Source organism: Schistocerca americana, chromosome 4, assembly GCF_021461395.2.
Source record: "Schistocerca americana isolate TAMUIC-IGC-003095 chromosome 4, iqSchAmer2.1, whole genome shotgun sequence".
NCBI classification, from domain to species: domain Eukaryota; kingdom Metazoa; phylum Arthropoda; class Insecta; order Orthoptera; family Acrididae; genus Schistocerca; species Schistocerca americana.
Window position 1 is genome coordinate 372441589 of NC_060122.1, and position 20340 is coordinate 372461928.

A 20340-nucleotide genomic window follows, 5' to 3' on the forward strand; every position below is an offset into this window, starting at 1 on the left:
GTTTCCACTCCACTATCACACCGGAAACAGTGGACCTAGGGATGTTTAGGAGTGTGGAAATCTCGCGTACAGACGTATGACAAAAGTGACACTCAGTCACCTGACCACGTTCGAAGTCCATGAGTTCCTCGGAGCACCCTATTCTGCTCTCTCACGATGTCTAATGACTTTGAGGTCGCTGTACGGAGTACCTGGCAGTAGTTGGCAGCACAATGCACCTAAAATAAAAAAAACGTATGTTTTGTGGGAGTGTCTGGATAATTTTGATCACTTAATGTACAAAGGCGTGCACACATCTTAATCCTCCTCATTCGAAGAGAGAACTAGAACATGGAGCAAAACGAAATTTTTGACGTCGAAAAGCGTAAATTCACGTTGCGGATGATTTACAAGCATGAACAACAGAATGAATTCCAACGAATTTATGTAACATTGTACGAAATATGAACCATTGCGAATCAAGAACACACTTTTTTCTTGTCCCTTTGTCCCGCATCCGCGCAATCAGGATGGTCATAAACGGCATGGTTAATTTAATGGGTGAGCAGATGGCCTTCCTGTCGCCACCACGTTATTCCCTTCCCCGGGATGGTATGCGTGTACCCCAACTTTGTGCGTTTAGGATCGCGGGGTACCAGCCGGTATTCACCTAGCAGGCTGTGGGAAAGCCGGCACGCCGGTTCTCATCGTGAATCCGCCAGGCGGATTAGAAGAAGGGACAGGGGCATCTCCCTGCCCCGGAAGCGGTGGTTTAACACGCACGGCTATCTCGGAGTGTCTCTTAAAAGAGAACATAAACCACTGAAATGCGGCTTAACGAAGGTTACGTGCCATATTTGGTAGTTTGTCCCGTGAATACATGTTTCAGGACGTTGATTGATTAGTGCCAGATGTTTTTTAATTAACATTTTATAGTAAAATTGCGTTTAAGCATCTGGTTAAAGTATTCGACAACGTGAACAGAATCAAAATTTGGGCCATAACGAGACTCTATAGATATCTAAGAAAATTAGTAAAGGCCATAAGGAAAAAGAATAAAAAATTACAAAAATCATAGGTAAAAGAGAGGAAGACATTCTAATAAATACAGGAGTATCTGACGAGGATGCAAAATATCACCTACTCTAATATGTATATTGATGACATCCTAAATTGCAGGCAACACATACGAAAAGATATTAAAATATCAAGACACCACATTAATGTTTCAATTCATGTCCTGAACCATCTGAATTATCTTTTTAAGCAAAATGATGCTGAGATTTCTAAAACAAAATCATTGTGGGTAATTTGATTTTAGAACAAGTCATTCTTCAGTTAGTTGGAGTGTCAAATTGGCTTATACAGTAACAATGATTCAGTCGTAAAATTGGTTACATTTGTAAATATATGTGTTTAAAAATATGACCAGACTATAAACAAGACTAAAATTTTGTAAAATCTATGGCTTTTCTAGCAGTCCATGGGAGTGGATGCCGGGTATCTACAATATCAGCATTAGGTAAAATACCAAGTCCAGAAATGAAAGTTCTGTGAACAAACACTACTCAAGAGCAAACTACGTAAAAAATGAAACAGTGCGACAAGAACTAAATGTAGAACCAACTGAAAGCAGAGTAACCAAACGTCGCAAATCCAGGTGCGGACACGTACAATGAATGGACAAACTACTTCCAAAACTGAACTCAACTTAAAAAGGAAAGGAAGAAAAATGTCGAGGAGCGGGGTGTTGGTGTGCTATCACATCTCTAAGTGCTGAGAAATGGATGAGAACGTATTTCTCCCCAGACGTTTCAGATAACACTATATTCGTACGCCGCTGATAATGAAATTGTGTAAACATTACTGGAAAAAGATTTGGGGTTAAGCCATCCGATGTAGCCATACGAACAATTTAGGTGAGTCAATGGTGTGTTTGGAAATCTGAAAACCATAAAAGCATATCTATAAGCTGACAACCAAAGCAAATCAATGAAATTGTCATTGACATAATTATCTTTTTAGGGATAAGGAACTAGTCTGAGGGACAGCAAAGTTAAAGAAGCTAAAAGACTATCCTCTGAGTAGAGCTCATGCAGAGGTTTGTCGATAGTCGTTGTTTTTCGAGCACTATTCTGGAAGAGAACAGGAAAATAGGGGGCGGTAAGTGAAGCACGCTCCGTAAGGTAGACACAGATATGAATGTAACTGCTTGGTGTAAGATAGCAACAGACCAGCAGCCTGCAGAAACGAAACGAGTGAGCTCTGTGGTTATTACAGTTTAACACTCTGTCACAAACACGTTGGCTAATGCTACGGGCAGCTAAACGACATGAGGTGATTGTGTCATCCCGAACACGTGGAGACCAAGGTCGGCATACCGCAGCCCAGCTCAGCTTTGCCGGTGGCCAGCGCTCCCACCGCATGTTACAACGAATATTTCCTATTCCGCATTTACTTGGATCTCTCCAGTCTTACATAATATATGAGGAGTTGCTTTTCATTTAACTTACGGTGGTAGGTCGCCACCTAATATTGTTGCTGTTAAAGTTGCTACTGCAATTGAAGGGATATGAGACAAATGTGATTTTTAGGTGAGATAATGTTTTGGGAAAGGAGGGTTTGTGCTGCAGATACGACAGATAAAAAAAAAGAAAAGTGCAAGTAGGATTCGCGCTCTGGGGGCTATGTACAAACTTTGTAATGTATATATATTTCGTGTGGCTGAATGACCGGATGGAAATCTTTTGGTCACACGTCACTTCAGCGACTTGTGTCCATAACTCAGTCGGGGAAAGGGGATTTACTGTTTAACGTGGAATTCGAGCCTCGTGTTGATCCGGCTACTCCTCGCATGGTTGAGAGGTGATGGCTAGGTTAAAAGAAATATTGAGAAATCTGTGGTCCGACCGAGATTCGATCTCGCAATCTGTGCGTTTCCAAGCTCTCACTTTGCTAGACCATCAGTCGCAACATAGGTTTTGATGAATGAGTTTGCGAGTATGATAATGTGACCCATATTTCTGTATCTTTTGATTTTATAGATTTAAAAGTACAAATTTTTCACACCGTAAAGGGATTGTAGACCTTAGTGACTCCAATTTCAACTGGATATCTCTTTCCGTTCCTGAGAAAAAAGGTCTAAACAGACACAGACAACAAAATATCTTATTATATGAGGGTTCCGTTTTTTAACGATTGAAGTACGGAACCCTAAAAATAGAAATTAAGTAAAAAGAAAAGTTTGTTACGATGTTAGTAGCGACGTAAATTATCAGCCATTTCATATCCTCTATTGCGTAAAGGCCATATGTGGAATTTCCCATGTGTTACGAACTTGCCTGTACGCATCCATGGTGTTCCCGCATGTATTCAGATGTCGCTACCCACTGTACTTTAGTTTATCGTCTCGTTCGTTTTCTATTTCTTGGAATCCATCATAGCAGTTCGTTGGTCTACCTGCCATCCATTCGTCTAGTTAAATGTTCCACCCACAGCCACTTCAAAAATGGTTCAAATGGCTCTGAGCACTATGGGACTTAACATCTGAGGTCATCAGTCCCCTATACTTAGAACTGCTTAAACCTAACTAACCTAAGGACATCACACACATCCATGCCTGAGGCAAATTCGAACCTGCGACCGTAGCAGACGCGCGGTTCCGGACTGAAGCGCCCAGAACCGCTCGGCCACCGCGGCCGGCACCGCCACTTCACTTCGTCAGCCATAGTCATGTCATTCTCTGTGATGTATTCCCTGATCAATTTGTTTTTCTTTCTCTCCTATAATTCCAACAATCCGTCTCTCCAATGTCGACTGAGAAACTCCGCTGTCAATAGTTTCTGCGTTGGAAGTCCACGTGTGACTACCGTAACTCACAAATAATGACGCCCACTGATTGTAAGCTTTCCTTTGCATACACATCGGAAGCTAGATTTAAAAAAGTTTTTTTTACTTCACCGATAGCATTCCAGTCTTTTTTACTCTACTGTTTGTCTGCCTGACAATATGACCGTGTTTTCGATTCCGTAGCAAGTAAATTTTGCAATTGGTTGGTCGGGTTACTCTTGTAACAGATACAGCCAGATCTGAGAGTCATTTACGTTGAACCAAAACCGATCATTTTAAAGAAATAAAGCATTAAAGGCGGACAATAAATAAAATCTGTTTACAGCTTTAGTCCCAAGTTCTAGACTTTGCATTTCGTCTGCTGCTATGGCGAACATCAGAAGCTATGGAGAAAGGTGTTCACATTTTTCTAACTGTATATTTTTCTAACAGTAAATAAAAGGTCTATAATGGAAGCCCCCGACTAGTCTATTGGCCTGACGGCGGGCAGAGTACAACATTCGTTCGCGTCGGCACTAGTAGGAGGAGGGTGGTGGGTCTACCACTGAGAAAGATCCCTGCTACTCATGTAACTGCAGGCTGAGTGGGCTGAAGGCCGTCCTGGAGGCCCTGGAACGAGGAAAAATTCTCACCCCTTCCTGTGTTTGAACCTGGGACCTCTAGGACCGTAGTCTAGTGCTCTACCCGCTTTCTTCAGCGTCTTATTGTATTAAAACACAATGAACTATGTTACACAATAGTTGATACAAACTCAGTCACTATCAAACCATCCTTCATATTGTTACATTAATTGAAGAATTTATCTTTTTAAATGAGCTAAACAAACTATAAAGTATCCACAGCATCAAACGATTTTAACTACTACTTGTACGACATATTCGCTGTGCTGTGTTGTGTTCCTTGAACTAATTTTATGTGTAAATTAATGAATAGAATATAAAAGAAAACGCCGCAGAACTTGTGACATAACATTTGTATTTTTTAATGGTTGCTGTTATCGTGTCCATTCATTCAAAACAAATTTAAGCGTATTTCCATACTTTTTGGTAGTCTGAGCACTTGATTATTTTTATGTAATTCGTACTTAGTATACATATGACGAACAATTATATTGTCAGCTCCCAAATTATTAATGACATAGCTCACGTAACGTAGTTCACGCACTGTCCCATTAACTAATGAACTGCTTTGTTTTTTTTTTATATGGGAAAGTACCGAGCCTGCTGCCTGAGGAGCATTGTAGGTACAAAATTGTCTGATGAAAATCCTCTAACAAAAGCTAGCTTATCATAGAGCCATTTACAGTTTCGTATATTACCAGCATATGTAAATTTATTACTACTGTACGTCGGTGGATGATACAGTGCAAATACCACAGTATTTTATCGATACAACTTCATCTTCAGCTGGTGGTAGCTGCCTTTGTCACTGCTACAAGAAGCGGCTGATGTAAACAGCGCTGCGGCGTCGAAATTTGTCTGGCCATGAGCAGGAAATGCACGTGCGTAGGAAGAGTGCCGCAGTTGGAGGAAAGCATATAGCCCTGAATAAAGTAAGCACCGCCAACTCTGGGGCGGCCGCAATTTTGGGCCTCAGCGGCTACAGCAGCGCCATGGATAGAACTATTGAATTCTCATTCTTGAAGAGGCAAACGGGACTACACGTGCATGTGATAACCTAGTGCCTAAGGAATCAACTACGGTTTTCAATAGTTTCTTCGTTTCTACTGAAAATATGGAGCGAATAAAATGATTATTTTCGTAATTCCGTCACTGAAATCATGTCATTTCGTTTTCTTCACAGTACCGTAAAACTTCATCGCAGTTACTTTTGTTATAAGTAGTATAAGCTTTAGATATAATGGCATGTATGATGGCCATTCCGTATGTTTGAGGGAGATGTTTGGGAACTGAATAGCATACTGAAAAACATATACGTACTTCTGTTTACAAGTTAACGTCTTCAGCACTTCTTTCTTTTGCAGATTATAACTCCATCTTCTACATAACTAGCAACATAACTCAATTAGCAAAAAAATGTAGACTGTAAATTGGGTGCCGGGCGACTGCTACTTAAAGTAACGTTATCGCGTTTCTCTTGTCTATACTTTCACTGCCACGTTTTGCTGAGGCGTGCATCTCTGTCTAGCGGTTATGTTTCCTCGAAAAACATACAATCTTTGTCAAAAATACATGTACATTTTTCTGTGACAGGCTGACAAGGCGGAATACTGGGAGGGAGTATGACTGCTTTACATGCATCTGCTTCCAGTACTTGAAGTATCAATTCTACTCCAATTTCATTGAAACGGAGAACTTTTTCTGCCGTTTGAACAATGTTCAACGCTGCTTCCGATACGCTTCTATGCTGTCTTGGATCATGTAATATATTATTTTTGAGACGGGTAAATGTACGAACTCGTTCACACCTGGGCTGTACACTTGCAGAAAGTGATACACGGTACACATCGTTTAGGGCATATTTCTGCTTGTTCTACAGTTCTCCCGGTTAGATAGTGCAGACTGCTCTCCACGGTGTGAAATCTCATCTACGTCGCTTATGTCTAAATTTACACAGACAGGCTGACTGCGCATTGTTGCTTTGTGACAGGGTTCTGTGTAGTAGACGAGGTGCGAGCATTTTCTGTCCGATAATTGCCATGGCGAGTGGGACGGGAATACCGCAACACGGCAATAAGCCCGGTAACTGTCGTAATACATAGGGACTCTGCAACTTGACTACCCACGCGAATCACGCTGTAAAGTTTTTCCAGCGTATCTCGTGATAGCCTGCGTAAAAAACTACTGTGCAAGTTAATTCTGATTGCTAGTTACTGTGATTGTTGTGAAATGTCCAGGTATCTCACTTCCAGATTTTCTAACAGCGTAATAACACTCCTGAGTAACTGCACAGAATCATCTTGTTTGCAGTCGACAGCTTTACACTTTACAGTTTTTCTATTCGAGGTCATTAATTTAAATCACCTGAAAATAACCGTAGTGTATAAACTATTAAGTTGCAGCAGAACTGTAAATTATCTTTTGTTCTACTGCTTACTTAATCGCTGCTGAAACACTAAGATTTAAAAATGCTTAAGGATGACCAACATTCATTCTTTCACAATGCCCTGGTCTTATTATTTTTCATCGTAGTTTCCAGGCAATGTTTAAAATATTCTTTTTGTCAAAATCATACGGTTTCGCAACGGACAGTTGGAACTGATAAACTGTGTTTAACGACATGTTTGGGAGGAGTTATATGGTTGGAAATTAAGTGGTTTCTAAGCTTATTCGGAGCTACATCAGACATGAAACTTAGTTTCTTGTCATTTCAATTCAACTCAAATTGATCAGGTCTAAAATGAAGCTAAAAAAGGAAATGGATATCGAAATGTAATACTAAATTGAAATTAAAGCTCTTGCACTACTTCATTATGCATCAAGGAAACGGAAGAAGACAGTAATATTAAAAACCTGTGGGGTGGATTGATCTTGTGAACTTGGATTATGAATACAGCACTCTTGTCACTTGCATTAGAAGGAATGATAACCTGTAAGTTCCAAATAATGTTGTATACATCATCGTTACGTAATGCACGAGATAAATGTTTGTTCATTTCACGTAGTTTGGCAGATTCTGGTGGAAATACATATTTCCTTCCAATCCGATGTATCCATATTTTGCATACTTCCGCATTCTTCTCGCCTTGTGGAATTCGCAAAAACCAACTATCGAGCACTGTCTTCAAATAGCAGTTTAATGGCGTTCTTCAGCAGAAAAGTTGACACGTTTCGTTAGGTACTTAATTTAATATGAAATGAGTGTTTCGCGCATCCGTATATACTTAGATAACCGCTAATTAGATCAATTATTCCGTTCACTCCCTCACGTACTACGTGGGTCCAAAATGGCTGCTTTGTTACGTGACGTTCAACTGACTAATGGCAGCGCTCGATTGTCGGCAATCCATACGTAAAAAGCTGTCGCTGCTTTATTTATTCAGGGCTTAGGGAGCTCAAAATGCCTCCGGTCGAGAGTCACAGAAAGGCTTTCCACGCGTGTGCTGCGAGCAATGTCTATGCTTCCAGACGCTCCTGTGATTAAAAGCTGAATTAAATCTCACAAGAGAAACTCCCCGTCGAACCCCCTTCAGATTTACTAGTAAGATGGCTCACTGGATAGCCCATCAAAAGCTGAGCACATATCAAGCATGAAAACAGGAAGGTGTACTGAACTGCGAAAAAAAGGAAGCGAAATGGAAACAGTGAACGGTCCAAGAACAGGAAGTTCAATACAGAGTAGAATGAAATAGCAACGAAGTCGTGGGTAAGTGGTCATGGTGTTGGACTGCCAAACGGGCAAGGCCCTATTTAAAATTCCCTCGTGCTATCTATTTATTTATAAAACATTATAAACGTTCGACCGGTCATTGAAATGTTTGTTCTCTTTCTGTAGTTTTAGCAGTTGTTATACTATACATTGGTTATAGAATTTGAGTTATCTGGTAAGAAGAGTTCCTGTCGCAAGTAAATTTGATGACCAGTGGGAGAGACGCCGCATAGACCTCTCACAGAAATGAAAACAACAAATAAGTGGCTGTGAACTATGTTAAAACAAAGGAATTCCAGAACAGACTTCCGAAACGGAAGGCAACATCAAAAACGTTAAGATATGTCTTGACAGAGCACAGAGAAACTGTGTTTGTGAAGCTGTTGCGTTCATTTGGTGCACCTTGTGTGACAAACTACTATTTTCATCATTCCCTTGGGAGTGATGACCTTCAGTCATACTAACACCTATATCGGGCAAGGAAGCACATCTCCCTTACTTATGTCATACAAATTAGGTGCATCGATAAGAGGTTTCCACCATATGACACACACGTACTATCACTAATGCCGTGTGTGACGCGCCAAACGTGTTTTCCGTTGGAAGATATGGCTGATTTGAAGCCTTGTTACCAATTGTTTGCGGTTCCTGCTCGAAAGCCACTTACTTGCACCTGCTAATAGAGTAGTTGTGTAGCATCACTTGTCATTATAGGTCCCTACCTTACTCCTCGCTGTTGCAAATGGACGTTACATCACGATGCAGACACAAATTTGAATTAAACAAACAGCATAAAGAAAAAGGCGCGATGCAGGTTTGATTGAAGCTGGGCCGCTTGGCAGTTCAACACCATAACCACTTTCTTATTTAGTTTGGTATTGTTTGTTGCGTTTGGTCTGGGCGGACGTCACATGTCATTCGTTAAAGCTGATCATTGATTCCTTACTCAGATTTTTATTACAGAAGGTAACCAGCACTGTGACCAAACATGTTGATCTACCGTGCTGGCAAAATTGTTATGACGAGGGAAATTTGAACATGGCTTGTGAGCGTAGTAGTCAAACACCGCGACTATTGAACCACAGCGCCATGGAGCTTGAGCACGGCGCCGTGGAGCTTGAGCACGGCGCCGTGGAGCTTGAGCACGGCGCCGTGGAGCTTGAGCACGGCGCCGTGGAGCTTGAGCACGGCGCCGTGGAGCTTGAGCACGGCGCCGTGGAGCTTGAGCACGGCGCCGTGGAGCTTGAGCACGGCGCCGTGGAGCTTGAGCACGGCGCCGTGGAGCTTGAGCACGGCGCCGTGGAGCTTGAGCACGGCGCCGTGGAGCTTGAGCACGGCGCCGTGGAGCTTGAGCACGGCGCCGTTTGTCTTTCTGGCTGCTCTATATTGCATTTCCACATCTTGGACCATGTACTGTTCCTATTTTTTTGTGGGTATACTGTACAGTGCACCTTCTTCCCGTTTTCATGCTTGAGCTGTGTTCAGTTTTTGATGGGCCCTCTTACCACAAAATTTGAGGGGGGCGCAATGGGGAGTTTTCCTTGTCAGCAGTGTGCTGCGTCGAGTGATGGATCAGAGGTTCTTCTTTCTTCTATTTTAATTCAATGGCAGCCACTGCTGGATTCCAGGTGGCAATTAGTTGAAAACTTGGATCGCTGGTAAGATTGTCCGCTTTACAGATGCATATGGGCCCCTTAAAACAACCCTAGGAAGAAGACACTGTGGATAAAACTTCAGTCTTTCGTAAGACTTGAAATTCCCCATGTCCAGGTAGAGCTCCGCTACCGCTGATTTATCACGTTGCCTGAAGCATGTAGGACGATGGCGTTCAACATAATGTTCTTGCACGGTTCGGCACGTTCGCCCAGCATAAGATTTCCCATATCGGCATGGAACTTTACATAAATCACGTTTCCTAGTTCCGAGGTCGTCTTTGACTTAACGCAACAAATTCCTCAATTTTACTGGTAGCCTAGAAACACTCTTGATCCATCTCTTGAGGGTTCTTTGTGTTCGACTTGCTGCATCTTCCAGTGCACAAGTATTGCCTGCTCCTGACCTGATAAATTTCAGCGCTGCCGCGTGATTATCACAGTCGCGTCTTACAGCAGTGCAGACAGCAACTACCACAAACTGAAGATGTTGGACGGTTCTATCGACGAAGTATTCTGGATGTGCACAATACGATCCAGCGACAAACCCGAGAAGTGTATTTGCAACAGATTCGTCGGGAAAGCCTGAAAAGTCACAACGAAGGGACAGTAACTGTCAGAATCTGCGTGTTATGTCCAGAATCGGAATTTATTCCAATTACCTCCGTTAGGCAAGCGTGGGTTTCCCGGTCGGTATGTTGAACCGCGCGAGTTTCCTTCCAGAACGAGAACACCAGAGTATATTTCCGTACAGTGTCAGCCACTTTCTTCAATGGCGAAGAAATTCCGGTCGCAACCGAAATTTCGCCAAAACGCCATGTGTGGAACGGATGAACACACTGGAAAAACTATTCACCGAGTCGACAGCTAGAGCCTGAATGTTCTACACGGCCGTCGCAGACAAACTAGCTTATGTGTTTGCTGCTTGTCGAGATGTTTTGAGCGTCAGTTAACAGTTTAACGTTCAAATGTTAATAATACATCTAAATTTTAAATGGTTTATAAGAGTGATCGGAATTATTAGTATTGGTTGCTTGCTACGGAAAGATACTGCACTCGCTAGATCAACACGGTCACACTTTAAATAGAACAGCAGAAGTCTTTATTGGTATCTATAGAATGCCCACCGCACTGTGATGTGATCCGAACGTCACAAAAAATAATAGTCTAGCCAGATTTGGTTCTGGGCTTGTCCGGCAGAGTAATTAGCACTATTTGCTTTAAAAGATCGACAGTTTTTTTTATGTAAATTACTGTGAAAACACGTCTCTGGCATAACCGTGTTCGTTACGTTTCGAGACCCCAAATGGTCACACCAATGTGTCCAAGCAAAAACTCCTAATTACTGACTTTACGTTCGTGGAGGCTGAAGAAAATTTATTCAAGAAGGGACAAGAACCTTGATTTCTTGCTTTTCACGAGGTCACCTTAACAATAAGGCTAGCTGGGCACACGTCCAGACTTCGCTTAGATTCACTGCCATTGACGATTTCACCTTTTACTTCTGAATCCTACTACCTGGGTATTTCCCGTGACTTATGTGGGTACAGCACAAATATTGATTTATCGAGAAGTATTCATTACAATGAGGTCAAATTTTTCTGAGTGTACTTCACTCATACCATTTCGTGTCATTGCATTTCATTCATCCAGATCGTTAAATTATTGCAGTTTGTGGCGTATCGTTAACGCTTTGATCAGACCGTATAAGTGTATTCCGAATTACTTTATTTGCTTTGGAGGGTCAATTAATAATTCTGATAAAAACCCGTGAAACATCTGGAAATTTTTCCAAATGACGTCGATGTCGGTAGGCACGATTATGGTACCAATTGTAAACAGTTTGAATCAGATGCGTCAAGAGATAACTGTTCAGAACCACCTGAAGCGTCCATTATAGTAGAGACTGCGAAGCACTGAAAGAATGGCGCTTCATTCTGTTCCCAGTCATTTTTATTTGAAGCACTCTCTTAAGTTAATGTGGGATCTACAACGGCACTGAACGCCATTCCACTTATTTTTGGCTGAAAAAGTTTAGAAATGGCCGTAGAAGCACGAAAAGTTAGTGATCTGGCTGTTCAGTAGATGTTAGAACAATGGAAATCACTGAAATATCGCATGACGTCTTAATGCAAGACGGGTGGGTGGAAATGCTCGAGATAGCTGAGGCTATGCATTTAACTTACCGCGTTCATAATATCCTTAACTAAATTGGAAATGGATAGCTGGTTTTGCGGTGTGTGTGCCGCCATTGCTAACTATTGACAGAATCTAAACAAGGACGAAATTACAACATAGTGTCAATGGTTAAACGCTGTCTGCACAGATTCATTACTCTGTGTAAACTTCGGCCTATAAATCTACAAAAGCATAACTTAGGCTATTATGTTCCACATTGGTGAATGAAAAGCGACTAAGATTGTGGAGCAAAATGCTCATTAAGCAGGACAATGCACCGCTTCCACTGCAACAGTCACAATGACGGAAGTTGTGAACCATACTTAGACTTCGTTCCCTGTTCATCCTGTTCACCAGATTTAGCTCATATTTCCTTAAATTATTGTTGTTTTGAGAATAAAGCAGACTCGCATTGCAGCAGGGGTGACGGAGATAGCAATAAAAGGCCCAGTGAAGTCTATTGAGTGTGGCAGAGATGGGGTGTGCCACGCAGGACATGAGTAACTGTAAGAAAATAGCAGAAATAATTCGACCTCGTGTAAGGCAGGGAAAGACGACGAGGAGGAGGTGCTGGTTCTCAGTGCTCGGGAGGCACAATTACTGCAAATTACTTCGTCAATTAAAAATACAGTTTTGGTATACTGCTCTATTTTAGTGCAGAAATTGCGAAAGATAAGTCGGCCAAATGTTGTACATTACTGTTCCGATATTACTGGTTTCAGCATTTGTTAAGACAGCTAATTCACTTGCAAAATAAAGTTTTTCCCACATTCTGGTGAGAACTGATTTTAGTCAAGTTTAGTGACTTTGTCAGTGTCGAAGCTTATTTATTTTGTTCATTCACTCTTATTTCTAGAGATTACTGAAAGACGTATTTTGGAGCACAAAGCACTCAGATTGTCGAGGAGTGGGGTGCGAATCCCATACGGCCACTCAATTCAGACATCCTGTATCATTTCAGGAGAATGACGAAGTGTATGTCCTCTGACTGGGCCACAGACGATTTTCTCATTCGTTTAGGCACTACATTTATTAGAAGTAGCAACTACTTGCAACTAAGTTGTATATCTTGACTATTCATCTACATCCACATCGATACTCCGAAGTCCGCCGTGCGGTGTTTGGCGGAGGTACCTCTACCACTACTGGTAGTTTCCTTTCTTGTTTCACTCGCTAATAGAACGAGGGAAAAACGACTATCTATATGCCTCCAGATGAGCTCTAATGGTGTAAATCAGTATTAATAAACGGACTGAATACAGTTTTTAACGGTGGACTCTGATTAGTTCAGCCCATTGTTTCACAGAAATATCATCATTTCAGCATCATAATGATCTAAAACACGTGTTTCAGAATAACTAATTCTGAGCCAGGAAGTCCTACAATTTGCTGCTGATACCTTTTTCTTATAGGTTGATAGCCTGTGTTTCAGCTGGTATCTTGTTATAGCCAATTCTGATTTGAAATGACAGTCTTAAATCTCTCACGAGGTACTCCAGTAATTTTAGGTTGAAAAATTCAAGTGACCTCTAACAATTTTTATCTCCCTATTCTGTCGTACCTTACAGTCTCAGATTTTAATTTTGACAACATATTCTATTTAGTATTTATTTTAAATCATCTAAATTATTAATCATAATTTGAAAGCATCGTTCCACTAGACTTCGACCTCCAAATCTTTCATACTGTCTGCTGCGTTATACGAGGGGCCCTCGTAGTGCAACGCATTTTTTCTCGGTCAATTTTGATTGAAAAAAAAAGTGAAATTTGTTATGAAACATCATAGAATATTTCTGCCTCATCTCCTACACCATAGTGCTCAGAGCCATTTGAATCCATCTCCTACAGTTTCATGAAGTTCGGGTTGGTAGTGGCGCTGTAGGTAACTTTCGAATTGGCGTCTGTAACGGAGGTGCATTCCAAGCAGACAGCTCTCACTGAGTTTCTACATCTACATGGATATTCTGCAAATCATATTTAAGTGCCTGGCAGAGGGTTCATTAAACCACCTTCACAATTTTCTACTATTCCAATCTCGTATAGCGCTTGGAAAGAATGAACACCTATATCTTTCCGTTCGAGCTCTGATTTCCCTTATTTTATCGTTCCTCCCTATGTAGGTCGGTGTCAGCAAAATATTTTCGCATTAGGAGGAGAAAGGTGGTGGTTGGAATTTCATCAGAAGATTCCGTTGCAACGAAAACATCTTTCTTTTAATGATGTCCATCCCAAATCCTGTATCATTTCTGTGACACTCTCCCATATTTCGCGATAATACAAAACGTGCTGCCTTTCTTTGGACTTCTTCGATGTACTCCGTCAGTCCTATCTGGTAAACTTTGGCGGTAAACTAGAGCTTCCATGGTACTCATAGGCGCTTGCAGAATGTCTAGGGAGACCTGACAGCGAAAAGAAGCCCGGTGATTCGTAGGAAGAGGCGTTTATCATCGCACCCAGGGTCGCGAAAATCTGTCCGATCTCCCGCGTGCAGGCACACAGCTGTGACTGTTGCAATGTTAGCGCGTCCGGACGCTACCATTCGAAGTGATGGACGGACGACAAACACCTCGCTGCACAAACGTACGTCTCTGCTGGTGGTGCTGACTCACTTGTCCGCTAGTTGGGGTACTCAAATCTGTGCGCCCGCTGGATTCCTGCTACCTAACAGATGACCATAAAGAGCAACGAAGGACTATCTGTGCCTAATTGCTTGTGCGTTATAAGGCTGATTTTTTTTTTAAGGACATGTCACAGGCGATCGAACATGGGTTCATCATCTGGAAACGGAAACAAAACGGTAATTCGCTGAGTGGCGCCACACCGCCTCTGCTCTAATGGAAAAGTTCAAAATCGTGCCCTCAGTCAGTCAAGCCATGGTGACGGTCTTCTGGGACTCTGAAGAGGTTATTGTGTTTGATGTCCGCCCCTCATGGTGCAACTATCATCTCTGAAGTGTTTTGTGCTACCATTGGGAAACTGAACAAACGACTTGAGCATGTTCTCTGCCAAATGCAAGCGAACTTCTCCTTCTCCTCCATAACACAAGATCTCGCGCAAATCTGCGCACCCGAGAGGACCTCACGGAACTTCATTGGGCCGTTTTTCATCCACCGTAGAGCCTGGATCTCACATCTTCCGACTGCCATCTGTTTGGCCCTAGAAGGTTGGCTGCACTCCGCGGGAAGCAGTATGTCAGTGATGGGGAGGTTGCTGACCCAGTAGGACGTTGGCTCCGACGTCGGCCAGTAGAGTGGTACCACGAGGGCATACGGGCCCTTCCAGTAAGATGGCGGAAGGCCATCACATTAAACGGATATTATGTTGAATAATAGCGTTTTGTAGCCACAAGAGTAGGGAATAATGTGGTGCGTTACAATCTTGAACGAAACCAATCTGCTTTCAGAAAAAAATTTGCATTATTTATTGAACTCCCCTCGTAAAACTTATTTTTTAGCGAACTGTGCAGGACTGCGTTCCCTGATGACTGTCAAATACACTGCAATGAATGGCGTGAACATTCTTGCAAATGTAAGTTTAATGATCGACATAACGTTAATCGAATATACCCGTGGAGAACATACACAATTCGTGTCCATCCCGTATAGCATTAGGTTAATGCATGAAGGGGAATTGAAAGCTTGTTTGGACTATGAAGATGTTGGTTTTTCATAATTTATCTAGTTTCTGGCGAATCCCCGAATGGCTGGTGGAAAGTTATCACGACCGTTTCCCTTGTAGTGTAATTGTTTCTCCACCCATTCTCTATGCCTGATTGGTGGCGGGTAATTTAAGATCTTTCTTTCCAAAGTGTTAGACTTACAATCGAAAACTAGTTTTACATAAGGTAGACGGGGTCATAGAGTAGGCATTTCCTTAAGTGTGTGGTCAATGAGGTATGTCTCTGTAGAGTGAGTGAAGGTGTGTTGGTTACAGTGATGCTGGTGTTCCGTTATATGATGAACGAACTGAACGAGGACCCTGGGAAATACGTGCCCAAGTACCTTGGCCTGACCATCGAGGGCGACGAGGAGAGGGCTGCCGCCATCGGCCGGCAGATCTGGGACTACTACATGGAGGACCAGCCCCTCACCAGGGCGACCATTGGCAGACTCATAAACGTGAGTAGCTGCTGTTGCCGCTGCCGCCTCGTTTAATGGGGAGATGTGCAGCGTGTGCTGACAAGAACAGTACTCACACGGAGACAACTATCGTTTGCAGATGACGAGCGATTTCTACACGTATTATGGCGTGACAAGGAGTGTGGAACTGCACACGAACCAGACTTCTATGCCAATGTTTGTCTACAACTATGCATGGCAACGGCACAAAAGTCCCATCGTGTTAGGTAAGTTTGGGCTGAGGTAAAACCGTACCGCTTAGTTAAACAATGAAATAAATGGATATGTGATGGTGCATTAAAATGTTCGAATTTCATTGTAAAATCTTCTAAATGTTCTGATTTGACTTCCTTTCTTCTCGACAGTCCTCCCTCCTAACCCTTCATACTGAGTGATCTGTGATTTCTTTGTCTTCTGTTTAAAATTTCTTCTCCCAACCCTATTCTACACGCTACTGATAAACTAAATGCTTCTACGTACCTTAGAATATGCATCTCCAAGTTGGTCTCATTACGATTTCACCACTGTAATTTAGTCTCTGCATCAAGACATAGCTATTGCAAAAAGTTTGTTCTTGCTCTCTTTGTCCTCCTCTAGTTCTTACATATGGTTTTAGGAGTAAAGAACGGAAAATTTCTTCCTCAAACTTTGATCAGTGTTTGTCGCTGGTTTATTTCGTTTTCACGTGGTGGCTTTCTTACCTTACTCCATAAATCCTTATAACAATTGTCTTGTAACTTACCGTCTTAACACACAATTTTTCACTTTTTATAATGCAGATTTTCCACTTTCAGGTCTAACGTGATGTCTTTCTTGTGTTGCTTCAATGAGCAGTTAATTACTTCTTGCAACTTCAGTGATTTATAACCTTAACTGTAAGCGTGTTTAATATGGATTAATAATATGTTATTCTACAGTTACATTAGTGAGGCTAATTACTGTAAAAAAGAGTTCCATAAAAATAAAATCAGCGTTACTGATACAAAAGCAATCTGATTCCAGTCGGGTTAATTTGCAGAGTGCCTGCGACGTTTTGAGGAAGTTCTTTCCACTGGTTAGAGTAGTGAAATATTACGGCACAAATAAATCAGGTGTGAGAAATGCTTGATTGGACAAAATATCAAAGAAAAAGAAGAAATTTTTACTGTAGTTCAACACATCTTGGAAACGGCTTTGACTACTTGTATTTAAGCTCCACGATCTGATGTATGACATCGGATTCTTAATAGACGAAATTTTGAGTTTTACAACAGTAGTGGCAAGACTCCTAAGTTGCTGAACATGTCGATTGCTAGAAGACGGAAATTGGAAAGTTTACAATAAAAGAAGCTGTAATAACTACACTTACATCAGTGTAATAGCTGCCAGTAGGCTCCATTAGCATAGAGGAAAAGTCAGAATTGGAAGAGGAATTAAGTAAGGAAATTTCATAAAATATACTACTATCTGTGTGGTCAAGTAAGTAGTTCAGAGATTCCTTAACTGGAAAAAAGAACTAGTAGCACTTGTCACTGGTGCGTGCTGATGCAGTACACTATTTACCGCCAGTGCAAGTACACGACGATAAATAGAGCGACGTAAAAGAGCAAGTGGGGTACTCTTAGCAAAACAAACAGCTACAAAAAATATGGTTGAGTTGTTTGAAACCGGCTGTTTACTATCAGTTTGTTGCCAGTTTTGGCAGTTTGAATGGTCAGCAAACAATGCAGAGACGTAAAGGATTACGAATAACTGGATCAGTGAACAGAACGGAGGCGAAGACTATTATGTCTTACGAAAATGAAATGAAGGTTTGAAATGGAGGTTGGCAAGAATGTAGCCAGATGAATGGATGGTAAGTGAATTACGGATATTCTTCGCTGAAGTCCTAGGAATAACGACCAAGACTACAACCTATGGAATGTAAGTAGGCGACATTAGACAACATATAAGAGCAACACGCATAGGTACACTGAAGGCTTGATATGGAGGAGAAGGGGGTAATATCCAGAGTGAAAAAGTCACCACTGAAGTCACTATAGAAATTAAACGTTAATCTTCTTTGTAAACAATAATGGCTTGACAATAGTTCCTTCCTTTCTGTTGCAGGTGTACCACAAGGTGCTGATGTCCACCTCTTATTCCCCAATATTGTCGCAGGGAAAAAACTTAACTATACAAGAGAAGAGTACAAATTCGTTGATAAAATGGTAGAAATTATAGTAAACTTTGCGAAAGGCGGGTAAGTATTAAGCGTCTGTTGCGTAAATAATTCTTTATTCTGCATATTTCTTAGCGTTCGCGTGGGTGTTGGAGCAAGCGCTTCTATCTTACACGGAGGAGCCTTGTGTTAAATACATCAATATGGGTGAACGATTGTAAGTAGCCAGGACAGTGAAAAGTTTGTAGTTTGTTACACTACACAAAACAAGAGAACTGGACATCTAAAAAGTTTCTTATTTTGGAACAAAAAGGTATTTTTCATTTAAATAACATTCTTCTAACCAGTATTACAGTTCTGTAAATATTGGAGATACTTTTGTGCACAACACGAGGAATTACGGAAATCTAGAACAGCGAAATTCAAAGAAACTGTTCTGTTACAGCCATGCTATCTGTGACGTCGCTCTTGCCTTGTCCGTTGTCCCAGTTTCAGTTTCTGGTTCGTTTAGTTCTCATGCCTAACATATGATGACAAGCAGATAGAAGAAGTGGACAGGGTTAAATTCTTGGGATTACAGCTTGATAATAAATTCAACTGGGAAAAGCACACCACAGAACTGCTGAAGCGTCTTAACAAATCTCTATTTGCAAAGAGAATTACGTCAGACATAGGGGATATAAAAATGAAAAAGCTGACATACTATGTTTACTTTCATTCCATAATGTCATATGGGATTATTTTTTTGGGGTAATTCATCAAGCGAAGCTAAAGTTTTCCGGGCACAAAAACGTGCAGTAAGAGTGATGTGTGGTGTGAACTCAAGAACATCCTGCAGAAGCCTGTTTTGGGAACTACGGATACTAATTACTGCTTCCCAATATACGAGGGCTATCCACAAAGTACATTACGTTTTCGTTTGTGTCCGTTAGGGGCGGGGCTAGCGCGGCCGTCTTGGTGTCATGGCATTCCGTCGCTCAGTCGGCATCCTGCCGTGCTAGTGAGAGGTTCGTGCTGTACTCCGTTGAGTTACTGTGACAGTTTGAAATGTCAGCGTTAATTGAAAATGTCGCGAAGTGTGAAGTGCGTGCTGTAATAAGGTTTCTGACTGCAAAAAACTGTACACCGATAGAAATCTATCGGCAGCTTTGTGAAGTGTATGGGGACAACATAATCACTGAAGGTGGAGTGCGTCAATGGGTCATAAAATTTAAAAATGGCCGAACTAACGTTCACGATGAAGAGCGAAGTGGAAGACCCAGCATAGTGACTGCCGAACTTATTGAAAAAGTCGATGCCGCGATCCGTGAAAACCGTAATTTCACAATAACGGAACTCTCTCTGAGTTTTCCACAAATTTCACGAAGTTTGTTGCACGAAATCATTACCGAAAAGCTTGGTTACCACAAGTTTTGTGCAAGATGGATACCAAAAATCTTGACAGATTCACAAAAATCAGCGAATGGCTGCAGCGTTAACGTTTTTGGACGCTTACGAGAAAGATGGCGACTCATTACTCGATCGCATCGTGACTGGTGACGAAACATGGGTTAAGCATGTGAACTGAGAGACAAAATTGCAGTCAATGCAGTGGGGGCTCACACATTCCCCCCAAAAACACAAGAAATGCATGCAGACAATGTCTGCAAGGAAGGTGATGGCGATTGTCTTTTGGGACAGAAAAGGTGTGATTTTTGTGGATTTCATGGAAAGAAGCACTACAATAAACTCTCAACGGTATTGCCACACTCTGCACAACCTCAGAAGAGCAATACAAAACAAGCGCAGGGGAAAGTTGGGCTCAAAGATCTTGCTGATTCACGACAACGCCCGGGCCCACACGGCAAATGCCACTCGTGAAGTTCTCGAATCTTTTAAGTGGGAGTTGTTTCCTCGTCCGCCGTACAGTCCCGACCTGGCATCGAGCGACTTCCACTTATTCCCAGCAATGAAGAAGTGGTTGGCTATGCAGCGTTTTGATGACGACGCACAGCTTCAAGAAGAGGTAACCATGTGGTTGAAGGCGCAGGCGGCCGAATTTTACGACGAAGGAATTTCCAAGCTCGTCCATCGCTACGATAAGTGCCTTAATTTA

The 20340-nt window shown here is 41.9% G+C and overlaps 1 protein-coding gene across 1 annotated transcript in view; it reads left to right on the top strand.

Annotated features, from left to right (window-relative positions):
• The window catches only part of LOC124613890 (venom carboxylesterase-6-like), a 163667-nt gene that overhangs the window by 128106 nt on the left and 15221 nt on the right, over positions 1–20340 (top strand). Inside the window, exons 7-9 of the mRNA XM_047142628.1 lie at positions 15921–16105; positions 16206–16332; positions 18194–18326. Of these exons, the coding sequence (XP_046998584.1) occupies positions 15921–16105; positions 16206–16332; positions 18194–18326 (445 nt within the window). The remainder of the gene's footprint in view (positions 1–15920; positions 16106–16205; positions 16333–18193; positions 18327–20340) is intronic.